The sequence below is a fragment of the Crocodylus siamensis genome, chromosome 1, assembly GCF_052110815.1.
Source record: "Crocodylus siamensis isolate JL-2025a chromosome 1, ASM5211081v1, whole genome shotgun sequence".
Classification (NCBI taxonomy): Eukaryota; Metazoa; Chordata; order Crocodylia; family Crocodylidae; genus Crocodylus; species Crocodylus siamensis.
This window is the reverse complement of record NC_143395.1, coordinates 316,541,639-316,561,920: the sequence shown is the minus strand read 5'-3', so window position 1 is coordinate 316,561,920 and position 20,282 is coordinate 316,541,639. Positions and strand designations below refer to the sequence as shown.

General features: G+C 43.0%; 1 protein-coding gene across 4 annotated transcripts in view; it reads right to left on the bottom strand.

The window, feature by feature from the left end:
* Positions 1-20,282, bottom strand: part of NALCN (sodium leak channel, non-selective) — a 486,033-nt gene that overhangs the window by 99,242 nt on the left and 366,509 nt on the right. For all 4 annotated transcript variants that reach the window (XM_090022644.1, XM_090022651.1, XM_090022634.1 and 1 more), the window contains 2 exons: positions 16,705-16,841; positions 12,866-13,007 (listed from right to left, as the gene is read on the bottom strand). In XM_090022644.1, the coding sequence (XP_089878770.1) occupies positions 12,866-13,007; positions 16,705-16,841 (279 nt within the window). The remainder of the gene's footprint in view (positions 1-12,865; positions 13,008-16,704; positions 16,842-20,282) is intronic.

The window sequence follows — 20,282 nt, the reverse complement described above, 5'->3', positions numbered from 1 at the left end:
GGAGACATCACTTGGGTGCTTCATTCCCTGCATGGCCTCTGCACTGAATATAGAGTCCTGTTCAAGGTCTTTCATTTAATATTTATGGCCCTCTATAGTATTGGTCCTGGCTATCTGAGAGAGTTGTCTCTTTCTGGCCTCCTCTGCTATAAGTATGAAACTAATGGGAGAGGCATGTGGTGTCTGAGTAGATCTCAATAACTGAAGTTGTTTTTCCAGAAATAAGAATGGAAATTAACCAACCACTTTTAGAATAAACTGTAAGTCATACATGCAAAAGAAAATGAAGAAAAAGGAGGAACTGTGATAAAGGAAAAAAATTGCTGTCTTTCAAGCTATTCTGACAGCCATAGGATAGAGGGGGGATTAGTTTGTCATAATCTTTTATAAAGGTAGGTGATCAGATACTAAGCCACATTAGTCCTTAGGTGGAACTAAAATCCTAACTGTGTGGCAGCTCCCTGACAGACATTCCATGTAAGACATGATTAACCAGTCAATCACACCTCACATAGTGACCTGGCCACATGGTTATTCAATTAATGGTGTGATAAAAGGAGGAATAAGCCACAAATATATTTGTAGCAAGTTAGGCCTTGGAATGCTCAAGTCACCCACTAGCAGCTGCCTGGAACCCGCCTTACTTGCTGCTGCTAGCCTCTTGAGGTCCCACTCTGTTGTGTTGCCTGGCATGCCTTGACATTATAATTGGGCTAGTAGGCTACCCCTAGAGGTCAGGGAGTTTTGCTTTAGGACTCAGATCCTTGTCTGGGCTTTGGCCCTTGTGCCTTGATCTGCTTTGCTGTGGCTGGGCCCCTCTACCTTAAGTCTGCTGTCACAGGACCCTAAGCTCCTGGGCCCCTGCCTTGCCCTCATGGGCTGTGGCCCCTCAGCCCCTGCTTTGCCCATGTCGGCTCTGTGTCCTGTGGCCCCTGTCTCTTTTGTCACATGCTACAGCCCTCAATTTATAGCAGTGCTCCTCCCAAGTGTTGCCTGTGGCCTCCATGTATCTCAGGGCTCTCATCTGGCCTTGGCCCTCTTGGCCTTAGCCCATTTATACCACCTAGTGCCCCTTCTGAAGGTTTCAGGACCCAAGGTGTGCCAGGCATCCTTCTCAGTGGTCTTCTCCTCCCCTACAGCCACAATCCAGTCTTCTGGTTTTAAACATAAACCCAGCTCTAAGCCATAACTACTTCCAAAGTAAAATCTTTTTCTCCAGCCTGGGATCACGTCATACCATGGTAACAAATACATGTATAACCAAAATACTTTAGCTTTAATGGCAGGTGCTGCTGAGCTTCATTGCAGCCCTCTCAGAGCCTGGAGTTCCTCTGCTCTGGCAGGTCAGAGCCATCATTTCACAGTCATGGTCCTGGCCTTATGAAGCTTGCAACCATCTCTCTGGGTCACCTGTTCTGCCATTTCCACCCCAACAATCATCAGCCTCATTGCACTGTCTACACCAGGGGTGACCAGCCATCTTTTTAAAGGGCTCTCCCTCCTAGCCCCTCTAGGGATCTGGAGCCAGCTGTTTTCTCCCTCATACTCTCTTGTCTTCTGTAATGGGGAAGGGGCCCCATTACAGTATTACACAAAATATAATAACCTTGTGGCTGGTTCCTATCATGCCTGAAACTGAACATGTGGCTAGTGCATCCAGTCTCTGGAGCACACAGCAGCCTTTCAAAACTCTTGTGTGCTTCAGAGGCTGGGAGGTCCTGACTGGTGCTCCCAGCCAGGAGCTCCAAGTATGCTCCTGGAGCTGAGATACACCATCAGCTGATCAGAGCTCCCAGAGCCCCCTCAACTGATTGGAGCTTCCATCTATAAGAGAGTACCATGTGCTCCTGTGACTGGTAGACATACCTGCTATTTGCTTGTGCAGAGGGAACGTGGGATTGGGCATTTGGGCTTCCTGCCATACATATGTGGCAGGAATCATGACTTTTGGAATTCTTCACCAGATCCCATCATGCCTTTAAATTAACATCTGCCAGGAGTGCCAGAGTCAACAGCTGTTGTTACCCAGCTACATAAAGGTGAAATAAGATTTAGCCCCAATAGCCAATTCCCACCATCTGCCATCTATGATGATTGTTTAATGTTACCTCTTTAATTGTCCCTCTCCATCTTTTATGCAAAGATCTTTGAAGCAGAGTGTAAATAATAGCATCCTGGAGCTTATATACCACTAAGGGTGGACAGTTCCATACTTTCCTTGGAAGACCAGAGACCACAGAAAGGCCTTGAAACCACTTCTGTATCCTTCTATACCTCTAGAAGGGGTCTAAAACAGGGGTCTATTTTGAGCACAGGAATAGAAAATTCAGCATTACATTTTTGACCCTGTGGAATATTCTTTTGTCAACTTACTTACATAAGTTTACAAGCAACACCTTTAATGTTCAAAATAAGAGAACTCTAAATTAGTATTCAGAAATTTTGACTCGTATCCAAATTTAAGGGTGCGGCTGTATGTGGATTCTAGGGAAAATTAAACCAAATTAATACATAAATTGAATGCTTTAAACCACATGAAACTTCTGTGTGTATACACTGACTCAGAATTAAAGTGCCCTTAATTCAGCTTAGTTTAATTCACTTTGCAAGTGAATGAAGCTAAAATAAATGAAGGCCACTTCTGTTCTGAATAAGAGTGTCTATAAAGGAATTCCATTTGGTTTAAATAATCCCCTTATACCCACACCTTGAGGTATGATTTTCCTGACTGTCCATTTGGGAACGAACTGCCTCTCAAAAGCTCATTGCATTATGCATCTATGTGGAAATTAAACCTGCTTTAATAGTAATTACTGCCATTTCTGTATACCACCATGACTATAAATAGGAACCTTAGTATATATGAGAATCAGGCCTTAAGTGCATATATAGACATGGGTGGATCTGGGATTTAGAAAAGGGGGGGTGCAAATTGTGTGTCGTATCATCACATATAACATAACACATACTTTTCTCTAGTTAAAGGAAAACTAGATGCTTTATGAATATTCTAGGGCCTTACACTATATTCTTTAATTTAAGATCAAAGCAAAAACAAATATAACTGCTTGAATGTGCACTAGATTACATACAATCAATACTTTGCTAGATTATATATAAAGTTTAAGAAACACAACAAACTAGGAAAAAATTGTCAAAATAGTGCACAGATATTGTGTCATTAGTATTGTAGTCAGTATAGTTATATATACCTCTCTTATTCAGATTCATAAGAAAAAATATAGCCTTCTTGAATACCTTGACAATGCCTCGAATACTTCACTGTCAGTCATTTATACACCTGAGTTAATATCACCACACCTGAGTTCAGGTTTTTAGCTAGAGCTAAAAATAGTCTGCAGAGCTGTGAAATAGGAGAGAGACGTTACCCAGAGTGGCTAACAGATAGTACAATTACAAAAGGATACTTTGAATAGCACAACATTAAGACTATTAAAAAGGATAGAGGCATTCTGTGTAGATGTATCCATATAAAGTGATTTGGAAAGCAGGTTGTCCACTCTGCATGTATGTGTCCTAGCCACTGAACTCCTGGGTATAATAGGGTGGGTCTTCCTCTGATCTTTCATGAGAAAAGGATAGTTTGGACTCTGGTGCCTAATTCTAGAAACAGGTCCACAGACAAGAACCCAGAAAGAAGATGGGTATCTAACTCCCTTTGATGCCTCTGGGCCTTTCCTATTGGTGTTGGTAACTCCTTGTTACTGACTGATTACTGAGGACCTGATTCAGGGATGTGGGTTCCCTTGGGTTTCTGGGAGCCTAAAAGTCTCCTGGTTGAACTTAGAGTTTGGATTACTAGGAAAAACTTTTCTCACTAGGAGGGTGGTGAAGCACTGGAATGGGTTACATAGAGATAGGCATGTGCAAATAAGGAAGTATCTGATTTGGATTCGGCCAATTCAGAAGACAGTGATTTGATTCAGAGATTCAGATCACTGTCCTGAATTGATTTGGCTGAATCAGCTTCAGAAGATTCAGCGCTGATTCAGAGAGATTTGGTGATTTGGATTGGTTGGGGAGAGGCAGGCACAGCTGCGTGGCTCCTCTGGCTATGCCTGCCTCTCCCAGGGTGGGGAGAGTTGTGGGAGAAGCCCATATGGCTGCCCTGCGCAGCCCCAGCCCCCATCTGGCCCCAGCCTAGTCCTGGCACTTTAAAAAAACCCCAAAACAAACAAACAAACAAACAAAAAAGCCCCACACTCACCAGCTCTGGCAGTGCCCATCGGGGGACTTTTAAAGTGCCAGGAGACTGGGAACATACAGGGGATGGGGTAAGGCAGGGCAGCCATGGGTGCTTCTTTCAGAGCTCCTCTGGCTGTGCCTGCCTTTGCCTCAGTGTGGGGAGCCACGGGGACTATGCTCTGCTGCCACTTGCTCCCTTCTGCCTGGAGCAAGCCCCACCTGCGTCCCACCCCCCTGCCCTGGCTGGGCAAGTGGCAGCAGGGTAAAGCCCCTGCTCCCAGTGCTGCTGCACCTGCATCCTGCACCCCACTATCTCCCTCCCCAAGTAATGCACCCCCCGCCTCAGCTGGGCAGCTTGTCCCAGCCCCAATCCCTCCCTCCCCCATGCCCCTTCTCTCCTTCCTCCCCCAACCCCAACAGACTTACCAGCTGGAGGCAGCTTTCAGATGTCTGTTTAGTCTATGCCCAAATCAGCTGCATCTCTTCCAAAGCTTTTCTGAATTGATTTGGATGCTTCAAATTGATTTGGAGCTTTTACTCGGTCTCCTGGTTCAATTCAGATTTGGACAGAATCTGAACAGAATCAGCTGCCGAAGCTTTGCACAGCCCTACCTACAGAGGTGGTGGAATCTCCATCCTTGGAGGTTTTTAAGGCTCAGCTCAACAAAGCCCTGGATGGAATCATCTAGTTGAGGATGGTCCTACTTTGAGCAGGGGGTTGGACTAGACCTCCTGAGGTCCCTTCCAATCCTTTTTTTCTGTGATTTTATGATATTTCATCTGGAGGAGTTAAAATTTTCTGCAGGTCCCAGATTTACCTAGAGAGTTAAGAGAACCCCCTTTTTTTCTGTTTCTTAGTAAGAAACCCCTTTTTCTGTTTCTGTGTAAAAAAAGCATCAGAAATAATTATTAATTTAGTACTTTTTGGGCAAAGTATGCTTGATAACAATGTTACATCTCTCAAATATAGTACTGACATAGAAATATTCCATGTTTCTGCTGAGTGGCAAGAGGACTCTGGATTTGCTTAATGCAAATACTTACATGGACCATAAACTTTTCAGTTTAGGTATTTGGGTCAGTAATGTAAAAGGCTGTAAAAGAACAAGAAACCCAAGGCAAACTAACGTCCCTTTTATTGCTAAATAAAATCCTCGAAAGGAAATAGTAACTTTAACATTGAGAAGATGTTATTTATGTTCTCAGCTGCATAGGAGACAAAGGAAGTAAACCATGCTTTAGTTTCTCATGAATTCTGTGTCACACTGATGCTGAATATAAAACAATGCAAGTAAGTATGATACTATATTATAGAGATGAGAAGAAAAAGAAAGTATTTCAAGTGAAAGTAAAAGAATGCATCATTTAAATTAAGTGCTGCCTATCAATTCAGCAAGTGTAGAACAAAGTGCTAACATAATTCCAAGAGGAAATGTTATAACTACCAACATTACAGACACTACAAAAGAAAAAAGAATCAGAAATGTCAGTGGAATCTCATCTTTTGGTTCCACACCTGAGTTTTTCACTGTCATCTACAGTGCAAAGAAGAGGTAAAAAATTGTTGAAACCATCACAGTGTCATCATCACTAACAGTGGGGAAATCTTCTATCAGGCACTGGTTCCATCTAAATGGTTGGTCATGTTTCTTTTTGACAGAGGAAAAGAAAGCATACACAGAGGGTTTGCATTTTAAAGCAATCATTCCATGCTTGCTTTAAGGAGAACATATTTTTAAGAAAACTGGTTCATACAAATGTGAGGTTGTCATGGTAATTGTAACTATAGAAAGCTCAAGTAATTACTCTGACAAAATACTACCTAGTGCTCTCTTCCTTTCTATATGAAAGTATAAATGCCCTGTTTTATGCCACATTTGATGAGAAATGTAACTCATCCTTGATTCTACCATTGAGGCACTAGAAGTTCATGGCTGTATGACCTAATGGAGTGAATAGTGCAAAAAAATTGTGAATTCTTTTTAATTCACAAGTGAAATTCAGATTGTCTGCATTTCATATTAGGGTGGGTTGAACAACAACAAAGAATACATCAATATTTTTAAATTGCAAAATTGCAATAAATAAGTGGTTCAGGACTGTCGTCACAATTTACTCTCAAATCTCTTTGCATAATCAAGAAGAGTTCTTGATACATGTACTTGAATGTGTACCTAACTGCAAAGGTATGTTAGATCCACTCAAGTCAATAGGGCCAGTCACAGGATTAAAAACCATAAGCTTAATTTAAGCACCTCTTTAAACAATGACCTGTATTAGTAATCTCCAGGGATCTTGGTTTTCTCTGATTTAGATTTTAATCATGGAAAATTTTGGATATATATGCATGTGTGGGTGTATGTATGTATATGTATAATACACATACACACGTATAATATACACATATGTATAATACATACGTGTGTGTGTGTGTGTGTATAAGTGGTCTTTCGTTTTAATCACCGGAAAATGTGGATTTTAGGTTACTTTTTTTAAATCTGAAAATTGGGGATTTTTTTTTTATCAGTGAAAACCAGAATCCCTGGTGATCTCTAAACTTTTTGGACACAGAGCATCGCCAACCCTCAACATTTCTCATGGAACACCACCATCATCAAGTTTTAAAATAAAAATACTGCAAGGCCACAGGAGGACTGCCAGTACAGTTTACAGACAAGCTGTGGACCCCTTGCCACTTTTTTATGGGAAGGGATTTGTGGACCACAGTTTGGAAACAGGGACCTATGTGGTTAGTTACAGAAGAGCAATATGTAGGAAAATCTTTTTTCTTTACAGTAGCCAAGCCTCATATGCAGGAGCTAGGGCTAAACAGGCCAAAGAACTTTTTCTTAGAGGGCTTTCCTGAGAAATTTTGCACATATTTTGTTCTGCCCACAATTCAGAATGTTCACATAGCACAATGCATTTCTCACTTTGTATAAACTGTTCATTGTGGAAATTATAGTTTTGCATTTGCATTGACATTTTCTTACACAAACTTTATTGCTGTCAAATGTAATTTCAATGTCAGTAACATGCAAATTAGTGTTAGAAGAGGCATATCCTGTCTGCTTTGTTTTAAAGGTGATGCACAATGTTTCTATACTTATATTTTAAATATCTTTCAAACAGAAAAACAGGTATTTCAGTTAAATTTTAGACTATATTCCAGTTATATTCATACTTTGCTTAATAGGTGCGTTCATACTTCTATGCAATTACTAATCTCTTACTCACAAGTTTAAGATCCCCAGTGCATGTGATATCCAGGCCACCTATTCTTATTATGGGGAGTGTAGCAGGGGCCTGTCAATAGGAATTAACGCACAGCTGTTTTTTTCATTACTATTATTTATAGCATTTGACTACATTCTTGACTGCTTCGGATGTTAGCATGCCAATGCATGCTAGAATTTGTAAAAACAAAGGCAAAATTAACAATCATTGGTCTGTAAAAGAAAAGACTTGCAAAGTAAATAGAAAAATAATGTGGAATGCCCATTAGCTATCTTTATTTGAGCATTCAACTGCTCTTTGGGAGCATGGGAAGTTATTGATGAGAAAATATTACAGTTCACACCTTTAATATTTACCTTCAGTTTTTATTATTCAGATTTGTATTTATTTGCATCCTGCATATGAACATCACATAAAATGATGACTGGGTTAAGGAAGCTTGCAGAAAAAAGACACTCAGCGTAAGTTCCTTGGAATATGCTGTCTACAAGCACAAGACCACACTATAGCAAGACTTATCAGGCTCATTGTCCACATGCTAGCTCTTGAACCAAAAACAGTGGAGCCAGGCTAGTGTGCTGTAGGAGTGCCACACCGATATGGATGCATGGCTTCCAGTTTGGAGGCTAGTGTATGCAGAATGGACATAGAGGGCTAGTCCTATTTTATTTTACAGGACCAAGTGGTACTTGCCCGGCTTGCAAGGCACTTATTCAGGTTTTGATTTTATTTCAAGAATGGATGCGCAAACCATGCAGCTACTAAGCATGCTTGACAGGACAGGTACATAGTGCCAGACAAACACCCAGGTACCTGTACAAATCCCCAAACTGCAGCCCAGTAAAAAACCATGGGGAGGAAGAGGCCTCTCCTGAGTTTTAGACCAAGAGCCTAGTACAATGATTTTCAACCCTTTTGGACTCCAGATAGTTCTTGTTAGACTCAAGGCACTCCTTGGAAAATGCCAGCTCATGGATTTCATTTATTTCTTGACTATGGAAAAATAGTAGAGCAATTCTTCTCTTGTAAAGAACTGAGAAAGACCAGAACAGGTTAGAACGCTTTTGACATGATGGATTCCTATTTGAAATTTCTGGGTTTATGTCCTAAATCATGTCTAGCTGTTTGCATATCAGCTAGTGCTAGTATTGTACAGTACCCTACAAGCACCCTTACAAGGATCTCACAGCATCCCATAGTGCTCTGACACCCTGGTTAAAAATCATTGTCCTAGTGGTTCAGATACTCAACCAGGAAGTGGGAAACTTAGATTCTAGGCCCCCCTCACCAGAGAGGGTTTGAACAGACACCCTATTTTCCTTCACAGTGCTCTAACCATCTGTCCACATTTCTTTTCAGGCCTCCTATGGGAGCTGAACTACCGTACCTTGCATTTAACAGTCATTGGATACAGAAGAGCTGCTATATAACTGGGCCACATGCACGGTGGCTTCTTTTCCTGTTATCCTCACATATCACCAGAGGAAAAAACAAAATTACAAACTGTACATAAGGGACATTTCTGGCACTTATGCAAGTGAGTAAGTACATTTGGGTGTGAAAAGTGACATAGGATATAGCCCATAATGTTTTAATTTGGCACTGCCTTGTTTCAGTTATGCAAATCCACTTTTAGTGGTTTATGGCTAGGGACCTACCAAGTTCATGGTGGAAGTGGGGTGCACAGTGCTTCCTTTAGTCTTTTAGGTTCCCTTGTGCACCCCGCCCCCACTGTTGATTGGTGGAGGGTTTCTATTGCTTGCTGCTTGCTCCTGATCAGCAGGGAGGCAAAAACTGCAGTTTAAAATATGGCACCATTTTTTCCATTTGCTGCTGATTGGCCAAGGGGCCATGGCAGCCACATTGTTTGTTGTTGATTGGCCAGGAGGCAAAAACAGCACCATATTTAAAATCATGGTTTTGCCTCCCCACTGATCAGGAGTGAGCAGCAAGTGGTGGGAGAGGGTGCATGAGGGAACCTACAAAATAAAAGGAGCCGCCATGCATACTGCTGCTCACTCCTGATTAGCGGAGAGGGAAAAACTACATTTTTGAATATGGTGCTGTTTTGCCTTCTGGCTAGTCAGCAACAAGCAGCATGGCTGCCAGGGCCCCTCGGCCATTCAGCAGTGAGCAGCAAAAATGGTGTCATATTTAAAGCTGTGTTTTTTACCTCCCTGCTGATCAGGGGCAAGTGGTGAGCAGAGGGGCCTCTCTGCTAATCAGAGGTCAGAGGCACACAGTGGAACCTGCAAGAATAAAGGAGTTGCCACATACCCCACTCCCACCACGAATTTGGTAGGTCCCTAGTTATGGTGTAGATCCATTGACCTCATCAGAATCTATTCATTTACATCAGCTAATGATTTGGCCTCTTCACACATTCAGAAAAGTTTATTTTTGTTTATGTTTTTTATCTTTATTGCCACCAGATTTTTTATTGCAGTGCTATACTTCCATTCCTGTAGTTCTGTTTGTGGTCAGAGAAAAAGTATTCTGGCAAGCAGGATAAAATTACTAGTATTTCTCAGTGTGGTCACATTTTCTTCTTGTTCTCTGTATTGTGCAAACAAAGGGACTTGTTATACTTTACTCTGTAAATTGAATGAATGTTAATCAGCTTAGTGTTGTTTCGCTTAGTGGAGCAGTCACACCTTAATGCAGAAAACCATCTCTGACTGTCCTTCACTTGCACAGCTGTGACTTGCCACTACAGGGATGGTGAGCAGGGGCAGAACTAAGAGCTAGGGATAGGATTGGCTTGCTGCTTGAGCTCTGAGGGGCCTGATACATTTTATCTACAAAGCCTACTCCTTGCCCCCACGCTGCCCTTGCCCAGGTTGCCAGCCAGACAGACACTGCCTGACTTCTGAAAAGGATCAGGCTCCTTGGCACTCAGGCATTTCCTGGCCAGCCGGCACTGTGGCCAGTGGCAGTGGAGGAGAGTGAGCTCTGGAGGAAAAAAAGAATTAGGCCCCAGGACCCGGTCACATGCCCCAGTGGGTCAGGTGGCTGGAGCAGGGTGGAGCTTGGCAGCTGCAGTGCAACAGCCCAAGGCCAGTTCCCACTGTCCCTGTGCTCCACTGGGCTGTGCGAAGTCTGGCCACCAGGAACAGAGCATAGGGTTTGGCCTGTCCATCCAGGCTAGGGCTGCACAGAGCAGGTGGGAAGCCTGAGCCGTTCACAGCTGCCTCCCAAGCCCGGCAAGGGCAGGAAGTCCTGCCCGTGCACCCTCCATTCCCCCCCACCAGGCATGTTGCTGGACTGCTGGGCCTGAATGAGTGAGCTCTAGGGCTGTGGCACTGGCTCTGCCTGGTGGGAGCAGCAGGGAAGAGGCCGCCTGCTTGGCCCACCTGTGCCTCAATGCCTCTACCCTGACTCAGGAAAGGCCACTGATTTTTGGGATTCTTGAGGACTTCACCTGGGGCAGAACAGCTGTGGAGAATGGCCACACCCTAACGGAACAGGAGCAAAATTAGGCAAACTAGAGATAATCCTGCCCTGAAGTAGCGTAACTTTAAGATGAATAACAAGCCACTTAAAAGGTGTTAACGTGCAGCTAATCCAGAAGTTAAGAGCTCTAGAAGATGCCAAAAATTACTGTGTAATGAGGCCCTAATTGTTATTTCCTTTAACACTGCCTCCCACCTGTAGTACTGCTGTCCCATGTTATTAATCTGTAAACAATACATTGCCAACATTGTGGGAGATATCGCTATAGCTTTATCTATAGCTTTATCTTTTTCTTTTGATTCTGTAATTTAAAATTTATTTACAAAAGAATAGTAAAGTAATAACCAAATAGAAAAAAATGACCCAGAATTTTCAGGATGTCAAAAGTTATATGCAATAAAAGGATTTTTTTGTCTGCTTCAAGAAACCAGTATATCTTTGAAAATATTAAGGACAGATATTAATTTAAATACCACTAGAAGTTGGGTAATCATAAATTCTGAATTATGTATACTGTTTTTTTCTGACCCTATTCATTTCTAAGGTATCAGAAGTTAAATTACATAGTTTGATTATTACCTTATAGCATCATTATTATCTTTATCATTATTATGCCATTCTATGCTCCTCTGCTACATTTTAAATCCAGCCTGATTTTAGTGGCTGTTTTATCAGGACCTGTTAAAGCAATAACCAGTGATGTATGGTTCTAATCACAGCTGGTATAAAGCACTTAGCTCGACTGAGTGTTCTTGAGAATATTGGCTGATGCATGTAGGAATTCATATAGCAGTGGGAGAGAGAGAGAAAAAAATCAAAACTATCTGACTTAAGTGTGCCTACCAACTTCTTCACCAAGGTATTTTTCCTATATTTTAATTGTTATCAAGGGCCACTTATCCAGAAGTGTGCACAAAGTGAATATGCTGTCTTGAATGTATCCAATTCAAACACTAGATCAAGCTGGGTGGGGAATTCACAGCGTTCACCAGAAGCATTGGCAAAATTGTAAGGCTCAGAACTTGTTTGCTAACAATTCACAGACAAAAAGAGAGACTAAGTTTTCCTCTCCTGTATATTCTTCTCACACTGGTTTGCTAAAATGCTAGATCTTTTTTAATACTGCCATGACTGGCAGCAGAGAACTATGAAACATAAATTTAAAATTCTCAGACTTTACTTCCAAATACAACTGCCAGTCACTCACAGGATATTTGCATTAGAAATAGCATGCTTGGTACATGGGTGCATTTTTAAAAAGTTATATACTAGATCCTCAACTTATGTAAATTGCCCTAGCTCCTCTGAAGTCTAGGACAATTTACAACAGCTGGAGATCTAGATCAGGACTATCCAACTGATGGCCCATGAAAGGTGAGCATGGAGCTTGTGAGTTCCTGCCCACCTTTGCTTCCCATATCACTCCTGCTGCAGCGACAACTGGGGTCTCCAGGCTCCCCATCCCTCCTCTACTTTCTGCTTCCTCTCTCTACTCCTGGAGGCAGGGTGGCATAGTGGGAAGGGGAGTGTGTGGCAGGAGCTGTGGCAAAGGGATTGGGGTGCCTGTGCTGCACACACAATAAGGCGTCAGGCTGCCTGCCTGGCCTGGAGGAGGGTATGGCTGAAAGCATGGCAGACTGTACTTGTTGCATGCATGGTAGGGTGTGGTGGTGTAGTTGGGCTGCCTGTGTAATGGGAAAGGGTACTGGGGAGGGGCTGCCTGCACAGTTAGCAGCCCATGTGGTGTATGGCCCCCATATCTGTGGCTTGGACCTAGAAGCTGGACAGCCTTAATTTAGCTGTAAGTCAATTTTTTGTCATTTAAATTAAATGTAGTGCATTACAGTGCTCCTACATAGTGTTTACAGAGCTATCTGCAATTTGTCAATGTGTAGAGATGGAGGCTTTTCTTCATACCACATATCTGAAACAATGAAAGACACATGCTGTCTTATACTCTGGTATTTACCTTTTGATCAATATATTTGTTTTCTTCAATTGCGGATCTTTTGGAATGGTCACATGAGGATGAGGATGCTGAAGGAAGTCTTCGCAATAAGCAGCTTGTGTCCTGTTGCTGTCGGTCAATAAATTGCTTCATGAAACTTTCCCTTACAAATAAACCAAAGAAGTTGCACTTTACTGCTAAAACCCAGAAAGGAGTTAAGGTTTGTTTTTCTGTAACAATCGGTTAATGCTACAATGGAACAATAACAAGATGAAAATTGATGGGTACATGACAGCGTACACAAACAACAAAGATAATTGGATTTAGATTTAGTTATTAAAAATCACATAATTGCATTTGAATGTAGATGGCTTGCATTCAGTTCCAAGCCAAAGTCATTCGTTCTCTTTAATAATACATCCTTTTATGTATTTTTATTGTTTACCCATTAGTTTTCTTAGGTATCTAAAGCATATATCACAGTTTACAGCTCTTTCCAAGTTTGTAACAGGCTAAGTTGCTACTTAAAACCAAACCAAATGATGGTATAATCCAAAAGAAACATACTTTGTGCAAGAAATTCTTTCTTCAACAGTTCAAACAGCATCTGTTCATGTAACAGTACTGAATACCAATTTTAAGGTATCTGGCAGTTTTATACTTCACATATGCCATGTTTAAATTTTTTAAGTATTTCTGTTTACCAGAAATGTACATTTATTTTTCTGTATTTTAAATCAGTGGGGTAGAGTCACACCCAGTGTAAATGAAATGTGTTGTAACTGCCTCTTCCTTGGAGTGATAACTCATTGCCACATAACTGCTTCATTCTTAAAGACTTTATTTTTCAGTCGGTAGCTTATGGCTTTTTTTTTTTTTGCAAGCAATATCAGTTACCAATTATCTGCCACACAATAGGTATTTGGAAAAATACAGTGGAAAAGATAACATACAAGTCATACAAAGACCTGTTAGAAAGTGAAGAAAAAAACTTAATATATAAATAAAATTCAAGAAATTAAATTAAGTAAAATATGCCCTTTTAGTACCTATAGAAATTGACAGTGATTTCTGATCTGCACTTCTATTTTTACAAAGCTCACGTGATCTAAAAGGATCAAGCCCAACCATACTAGCTAGCAGGTTTCACATTATATGATGAGTCCCAGTGAATACAGAGCTCCCCTACCCATTTCTTATACTATTCTTCCCATACCTGTTGACCTGGGGGAACAGTGGAGCAAGGATGTAGAAGTATGGATGGATTGTGCTATGCTCCTACTACCCCCAGCTGACAGAAGGTCCTTGAGGAACCACGCATCTGATGCACATTAGAGTAGTTCTTAGGTTTTTTTAACCTGCCTCTTGGATGGGGGAAAGAAGTCTGCTGTAACTGGCCTCTCAGTATATGAAAACCTTTGTGTGCTGTTTTTTTATAGGAAAAGTACAAATTTTGCCCAGGTGAGTAGATCTCAAAATCCTCACAGTCTGGCACCTATTCAGTGGTCTGTTTGGAATGAACTGGTTGCCTTTGTCTGGTTACTAATAGGTGGCTGACTGTGTGGGAAAATGAAACCACATTGGAATCAGTTAGAATTTTAGCTGGCTGACACAGCAAAAGCCACAAAAACAAAAAAACCTTAGGGAAATTCCTGCTTAGCCACAAAAATGCTCTTTGCAATCTTACTTTATCCATGTGTGGTTAAATTATTTCAGGACTGGCAATCTCAGGGTGGACTTATATTATGCTCAGACCACACTAAATGTGTGGAATGCTAAGCAGTGTCAAAGTTAGAACGCACGGTGAGTGATTGCATGTTAAGGGTTAATACCATTTTTTACCTGCACAGCTCTGACTTGCCACTAGAGGACTGAGGAGTGGGGGTGTGCCCAGTGTCCAGGACACCTGGGCTCAATCCCTGCTGGAGCGGGTGGGAGAGGGGCAGGGAAGGAAGAGGAGGTAGAAATATGAAGAGATGCTGGGAGAGGTGCATCCTGGGATGCTGGAGGACTGAAAATTGCAGTCATGGCATTGCAAAGTTGTTTCCTTTCAGGAAGGTTATCTCCTAATGGAAGTACTACATGAGATGCTTTGCTAGTCTAATGAGCAGTAAAGCATCAGTGTCTGCACATGCATAGCAATTACTGCACAGAAGATTAATTTAAAGTGCCATTTGCCATTTGCTAGTACCCACAGATACAGCTACTATAAAATAGTACTTTAAAGTATTGCGCTGAAGTATATTTGTAGACATTGATTGGGAGCAAATTGCTCCTGGTCAGCCCATGCAGCAGGGGCCACAATAGCTGCCTGGCTAAGCCCTGAGCTCCAGAGTGCAGTCAGGGGGTGGGGTTACCCCTGACTCTAGGGGGCAGGTCCCAGCTGCGCAGAGCTTGGGATTGCAGTCTGGCTCAGCAGCGCTGCCTTAGGGTTATGCCCAATATCTGAGCAACAGCAGTGCCCTGATCTCTCCCCTTGCTTTCCTTGCAGGTGGTAGAGGAGTCCTGAATGAATTTGCTGGATCAGTCTATCATCAAGAAAGGTAAGAAGGCATCCACTTGCTTGGCGGTCTTGGACTGTAAGGAGGCATCCACCTGCTTGGTGGTCTTGAACCCTTCTCAGGTATCTGGGACCAGCTCTTGGCAAGTGCTGTCTTCTATGCCTTGGGGTCATTCTGCCATCAAAGGCACTTGGCTGGAGGAAGGACAATGATGAACTGGGATCCCCCAGCCCACCCCATGGCTCCTGCCCAGTGCTGGGGGGAGGCAGGAGCTGAGCGGTATTTGGACTGGGGGGACCCTCATCTCCCCCTTTTCTTGATGATGGACTGATTCAGCAAGTTCACCCTAGGCTTCTCCACCACCTGCAAGCAGAGCAAGGAGATGGATCAGGTTGCTGCTGCTGCTCACGTGCGGGGCATCAACCCAAGCCAGAGCTATTGAAAGGGGCTGAAGTCTTGATCTCTGTGCACCTGGGAGCTACACCTGGAGCTGGGACAGCTCCTCCTGCCCCCTGTGGCTTGGGGCAAGTCTTGATCTCTCTGTGGCTGGAAGGGAGCTGCCCCAGAGCTGGGACAGCTCCCCCACCCCCACACCCAAGGGCCACTCCTGATCTCTGTGTGGCTGGGAGGGAGTGGCCCCTGGAGCCAGGACAGCTCCCCCACTCCCCCTGTAGCCAGACCTGACCCCTGTGCCCCCTGCCAGCCTAAGGCTGGCACCTGGGGGGAGCCTGGAGGTCCCCCTGACTGCTGCAGGGGGGCAGAGCAGGGCAGAAGCAGCCCTGGACTAGTTGTTTCTGATGCAGGTGCATGTACAGGCGCGTGCCCATTTAATGCGCCTGAATTTTCTGCACAGAAACTTCAGATGCATTAATTGCACCTGTAGATGCACCCAATATGTACTAACTTTAATAGGACACTACATTCTAATGATTTATAACTGTTGCAGGTGAACATGTGACAAAGCCCTAATCTTTTCTTGGATGAAAATGACGGACAAATGAGAAGTTATCCACTGTCACTTCTAAATAAACTGTTTGGTTCTGATTTTTCCAATTAACTATGGGAAACATGGTGTAGGAGCAGGGGACTTAGGAGGGCAAACTCTACTTGAAGGCTGCTTCTGGAAAGTATACCCCCAAAATCAAGAAACTCCTGCCCAAGGCACACTTCTTGCACAAGGGTACTCCCCACACAGGACATGCCCCCAGCTCATGGTGAGGCTCCCTCAAATTTTGCTCCATTCTGTGGAAAACATTCTATGCTGCTGATGGTAAAAGGTTTGCATCTTACTAGTATTACTCTTGGTATCTTTAGTAACAAAGCAATCTACACATGTAAAGAAAGAAGGTATTTTAATACCTTATTTTTGGAACTGTAAAATCTGAAGGAAGCTTGGAGATTTTCACCATTTGTGGCCTGTTTGGAAATTTTTCAAAGATTCGTAGCCGCAACGGAAGCTTTTCCTTGGTATCTGCATTTGCTTCACTTTGCTTTAGCTTTAAAAAAAGGAAGAGAAAGGAATATATGCTCTGTGAAATATCATTTTTGTTTTTTTTCAGATTTCAAAGGACAATAATAGCAATCAGCTGGAGAAACAGAAGATGGCAGCAAAGAACTACAGAGGGTAAATTTGTTACTCAGAGTTTGGTAATCTACTTGTATTAGAAACACTGACAGACACCAAACCATCTTATTCCATTGTCTGGAAAACAAAAAATGAGAGGACTACTAATACTCCCAATTTTAAAAATATGAAGTATATTAGCATCCTATTAAATATGTTTACTTCTGTGTTTTCTTCACGGTTCCCTAACACTTTATGAAGGAAATAAATATTCATGTTTGTTTCTTCTTAGGCCCATCTTATTAGACACATCTCAACAGCTCTTGGATATTCAGATCGAGCAAAAAAATAGAGAAATGGAATGAAGATGAAAAGCTTATTAAAATTCTGTAGAACATGGAGGTAATATCAAAACTCATCCATCTATCTATCTAGCTATCAGCTACCCACCTATCAGTCTGTCTATCTAGCTATCTAACTCGCTACTAAGTACAGATATACTTATACCTAATGATATCTGATGTTAGTTATAGATATAAGTAACTATAGATATAACTATTTCATTTTGATTAGCATGTAGAGTCAGCTAACCACATAATGGCAACAAAAAGTAAAGTCAAAAGGGTCACCACATATACCAAAGTTTTGACTAAAATGCACTTTTTATATGTTACAAACTTTATATTAAAACATCCATTTTTGTATACTTACAAATAGCAGACTAAGGGTTGGGAATCATAATAACAGATCTCTAATTGGGATCTTTTAGGACTAGGATTCAAGCTAGCTTTTGCCTGACTCATCATCAGGATCATCGGCATAGAAACTTGACTTTAAAAAAAATTAACATTTAGGAAAAAGGTTGATTTTTAAAGATTTTATTAAAATTACAGTACAATCTGTCATGGAAGCTTGCTCTCAAAACAAATGTGTACTGGCTTTGATATGAACTGAGACGATACAAATTGTCCAGAGGACCATAAACAAAAGCTAATTATGGATGTTAATTGGCTGACTTGGAGAAGAAGGTATCAAGGGAAGTACTACAGTGTTGCATCCATTCTTAAGTAATAGTTTCATTAATGATGCTCAAAAGGGAGCTATTAGGTGGTTTAAATTTAGTGGTATTAAACAGTGAGGAACTGCAAACAGTTGTGAGGACAGAGAAATAAAACAAAAGATGTAGAGACGGATTAGAAACATGGCAGATGGTAACAAAGTCAGATTCAATTTAAAAATGCAAGTTAAAAACCCTTGGGGAAATGTCCTGCAACTTATTTATTATAAGATACTTGGGAAACAGTAAGACTGAAATATTCCTTGAGAAACTGGAAGAGTGGAGATGAAAACTAGACAAGAGTTTGCAGTGCAAAATAACATCAAAGGCCAATATAATTTTGAACTATATAGGCCTCTCCAGCACAATAAATAGCATGGCTGTTATTTAATGAATATATTGGAGTAGCACCCGAAGTCCCTGATTAGGAACAATGTTTATTGAGGCTAGACTTGGAAATAGACACAGGAGGCAACAGCAACTCCTTTCTTAGACACGACTGCACCTGGGTTCTAAACACCATTTTACCTGTCGCATACTGAGAAACTGAAAAGAGTTCAGAAGAGACCCAGAAAAATAATCACTGATGAAGAGACTATCTCACATGGGGGAAGATTAGCAGAGCTAAATATTTATAGCTTATCTAGTAGAACAGATGACTGGGAAAGGGGAGAGGAAGACACAAAACCAGAAGTTAAATATTTGGAGAGGAAATGTTTCAGGGAGCAGATACAGAAGAGTGTTTCTAAAAATAGGAAAAAGGGGATGGAATTGAGACAGAGAAATTTTAGGCTGAATATAAAGACTAATTTTCCCAAAACGAAATCAGTGGGCGCACCCAGATGAGCCTGCATGTGCTTCTTGCAGCATCTCAAACCCCTTCGAGACGCTGCAAGACGCACATGCAGGAATGAGAAAAAGTCTGCAGTGTGGGGGCAAAAAAACCTGCACGGAAAAAAAGTGGGGCAGGCAACTGGAGGCAGACTGTGTCCTCAGGCAGCCAGAGGCTGGGTGCTCCATAGAGACGCTCTGGCTGCCAGACCATCTCTATAGTTAGCTCTTGCCCGGGTGCTGAAGCATGCTGCCTGCCCAGCAGGGAGTTGGACCCAGGCTCCACTGCCGGAAAGTAAGGGGTCAGGGGCTGGAGGAGGGGGTAGGGGACCATAAGGGAGACCCCTGCCGGCCCCACCCGCTCTCCCGATCCCTTCCCTGCCTGGCCCCAGCCTCAGCTCCCTCTAGTCCTGAGCCCCCGATCCCTTCCCCACCTGAGCCCATTCCCCTCCAGCCCCCCAATCCCTTCCCTGCCTGGTCTCAGCCCCCCCATCCCCCTGATCCCTTCCCTGCCCATCCCCCTGGGTCCCCTGATCCCTGCCCCACCTGACCCCAGCCCCCTCCCGACCCCAGCCCCACCAGGCCCTCAGATCCCTGCCCCCACCCCAGCATTGGGGGAAAAAACAAAAACAAACAACTCCCCCAGGCACTTACCAGCAGCTCGAGTTGCTGTTGAGTTCTCTGGGGCCCTGCCCACACAGTGCAGGGCAGGGTGACGCCCCAGTGGCCCCAGCCTGGGCCCTGCTGCCCAGGAGGGCTCTGCCAGGAAGTCCTGGAGTCCCCCCAGCCCCTGCTTGATAAGCGGAGGTTTTTTTTTCTTTTCTTAAAGTGCCCGAGCCATTTGGGGGTCTGGGGAACTGGGGGTGGGGTGGGGCTGGGGCGGGGGGGGGACCCAAAGGCCATATCAACGACCCCCAGTGGAAGGACCACGAGTTTCCAGAAACCTAGGTCCCACAAGGGAGGCACCCCTGGGCAAGGGACCCTGGGAGGAGTGGGCAGGGGGTAAAGCCCCTCCGCTCCACTCTCCAGGGTAGGAGGGGAGGATACCCCAAATATATACTGGGGAGGGTTCTATGGAACACCCAGAGGACTCAGGGGGAGAAGACCCTATCCATTTGAAGGACCAAGTGGTTGGATCCCAAGATAGGGTACAGTTATGCTTCCTATTTGCTATCTATTGCTATTGTTGGTATTATAAATAGTTGGGTGTATTGATTAATTGATCTGTATAATGGACTCTGTAAGGATGTCTTTATTAGCTAAACCACTTGTGGTATCAACTTGCTGAATTGACTGTCCTGGGATTCACCCCTCTTCTGGGCCTGGGGCATGGGTACTTAACCAAATGCCCTCCCTGGGGTTAACTTCCTCTTGCTAACAGACCTTTATATATATAGTTGTATCTATACCTGTACCTGTATCTATATTAAAGAGTTTTATATATAAAACAGGGGGTAAAAACACCCTGTTCAAATTTGCTGATGA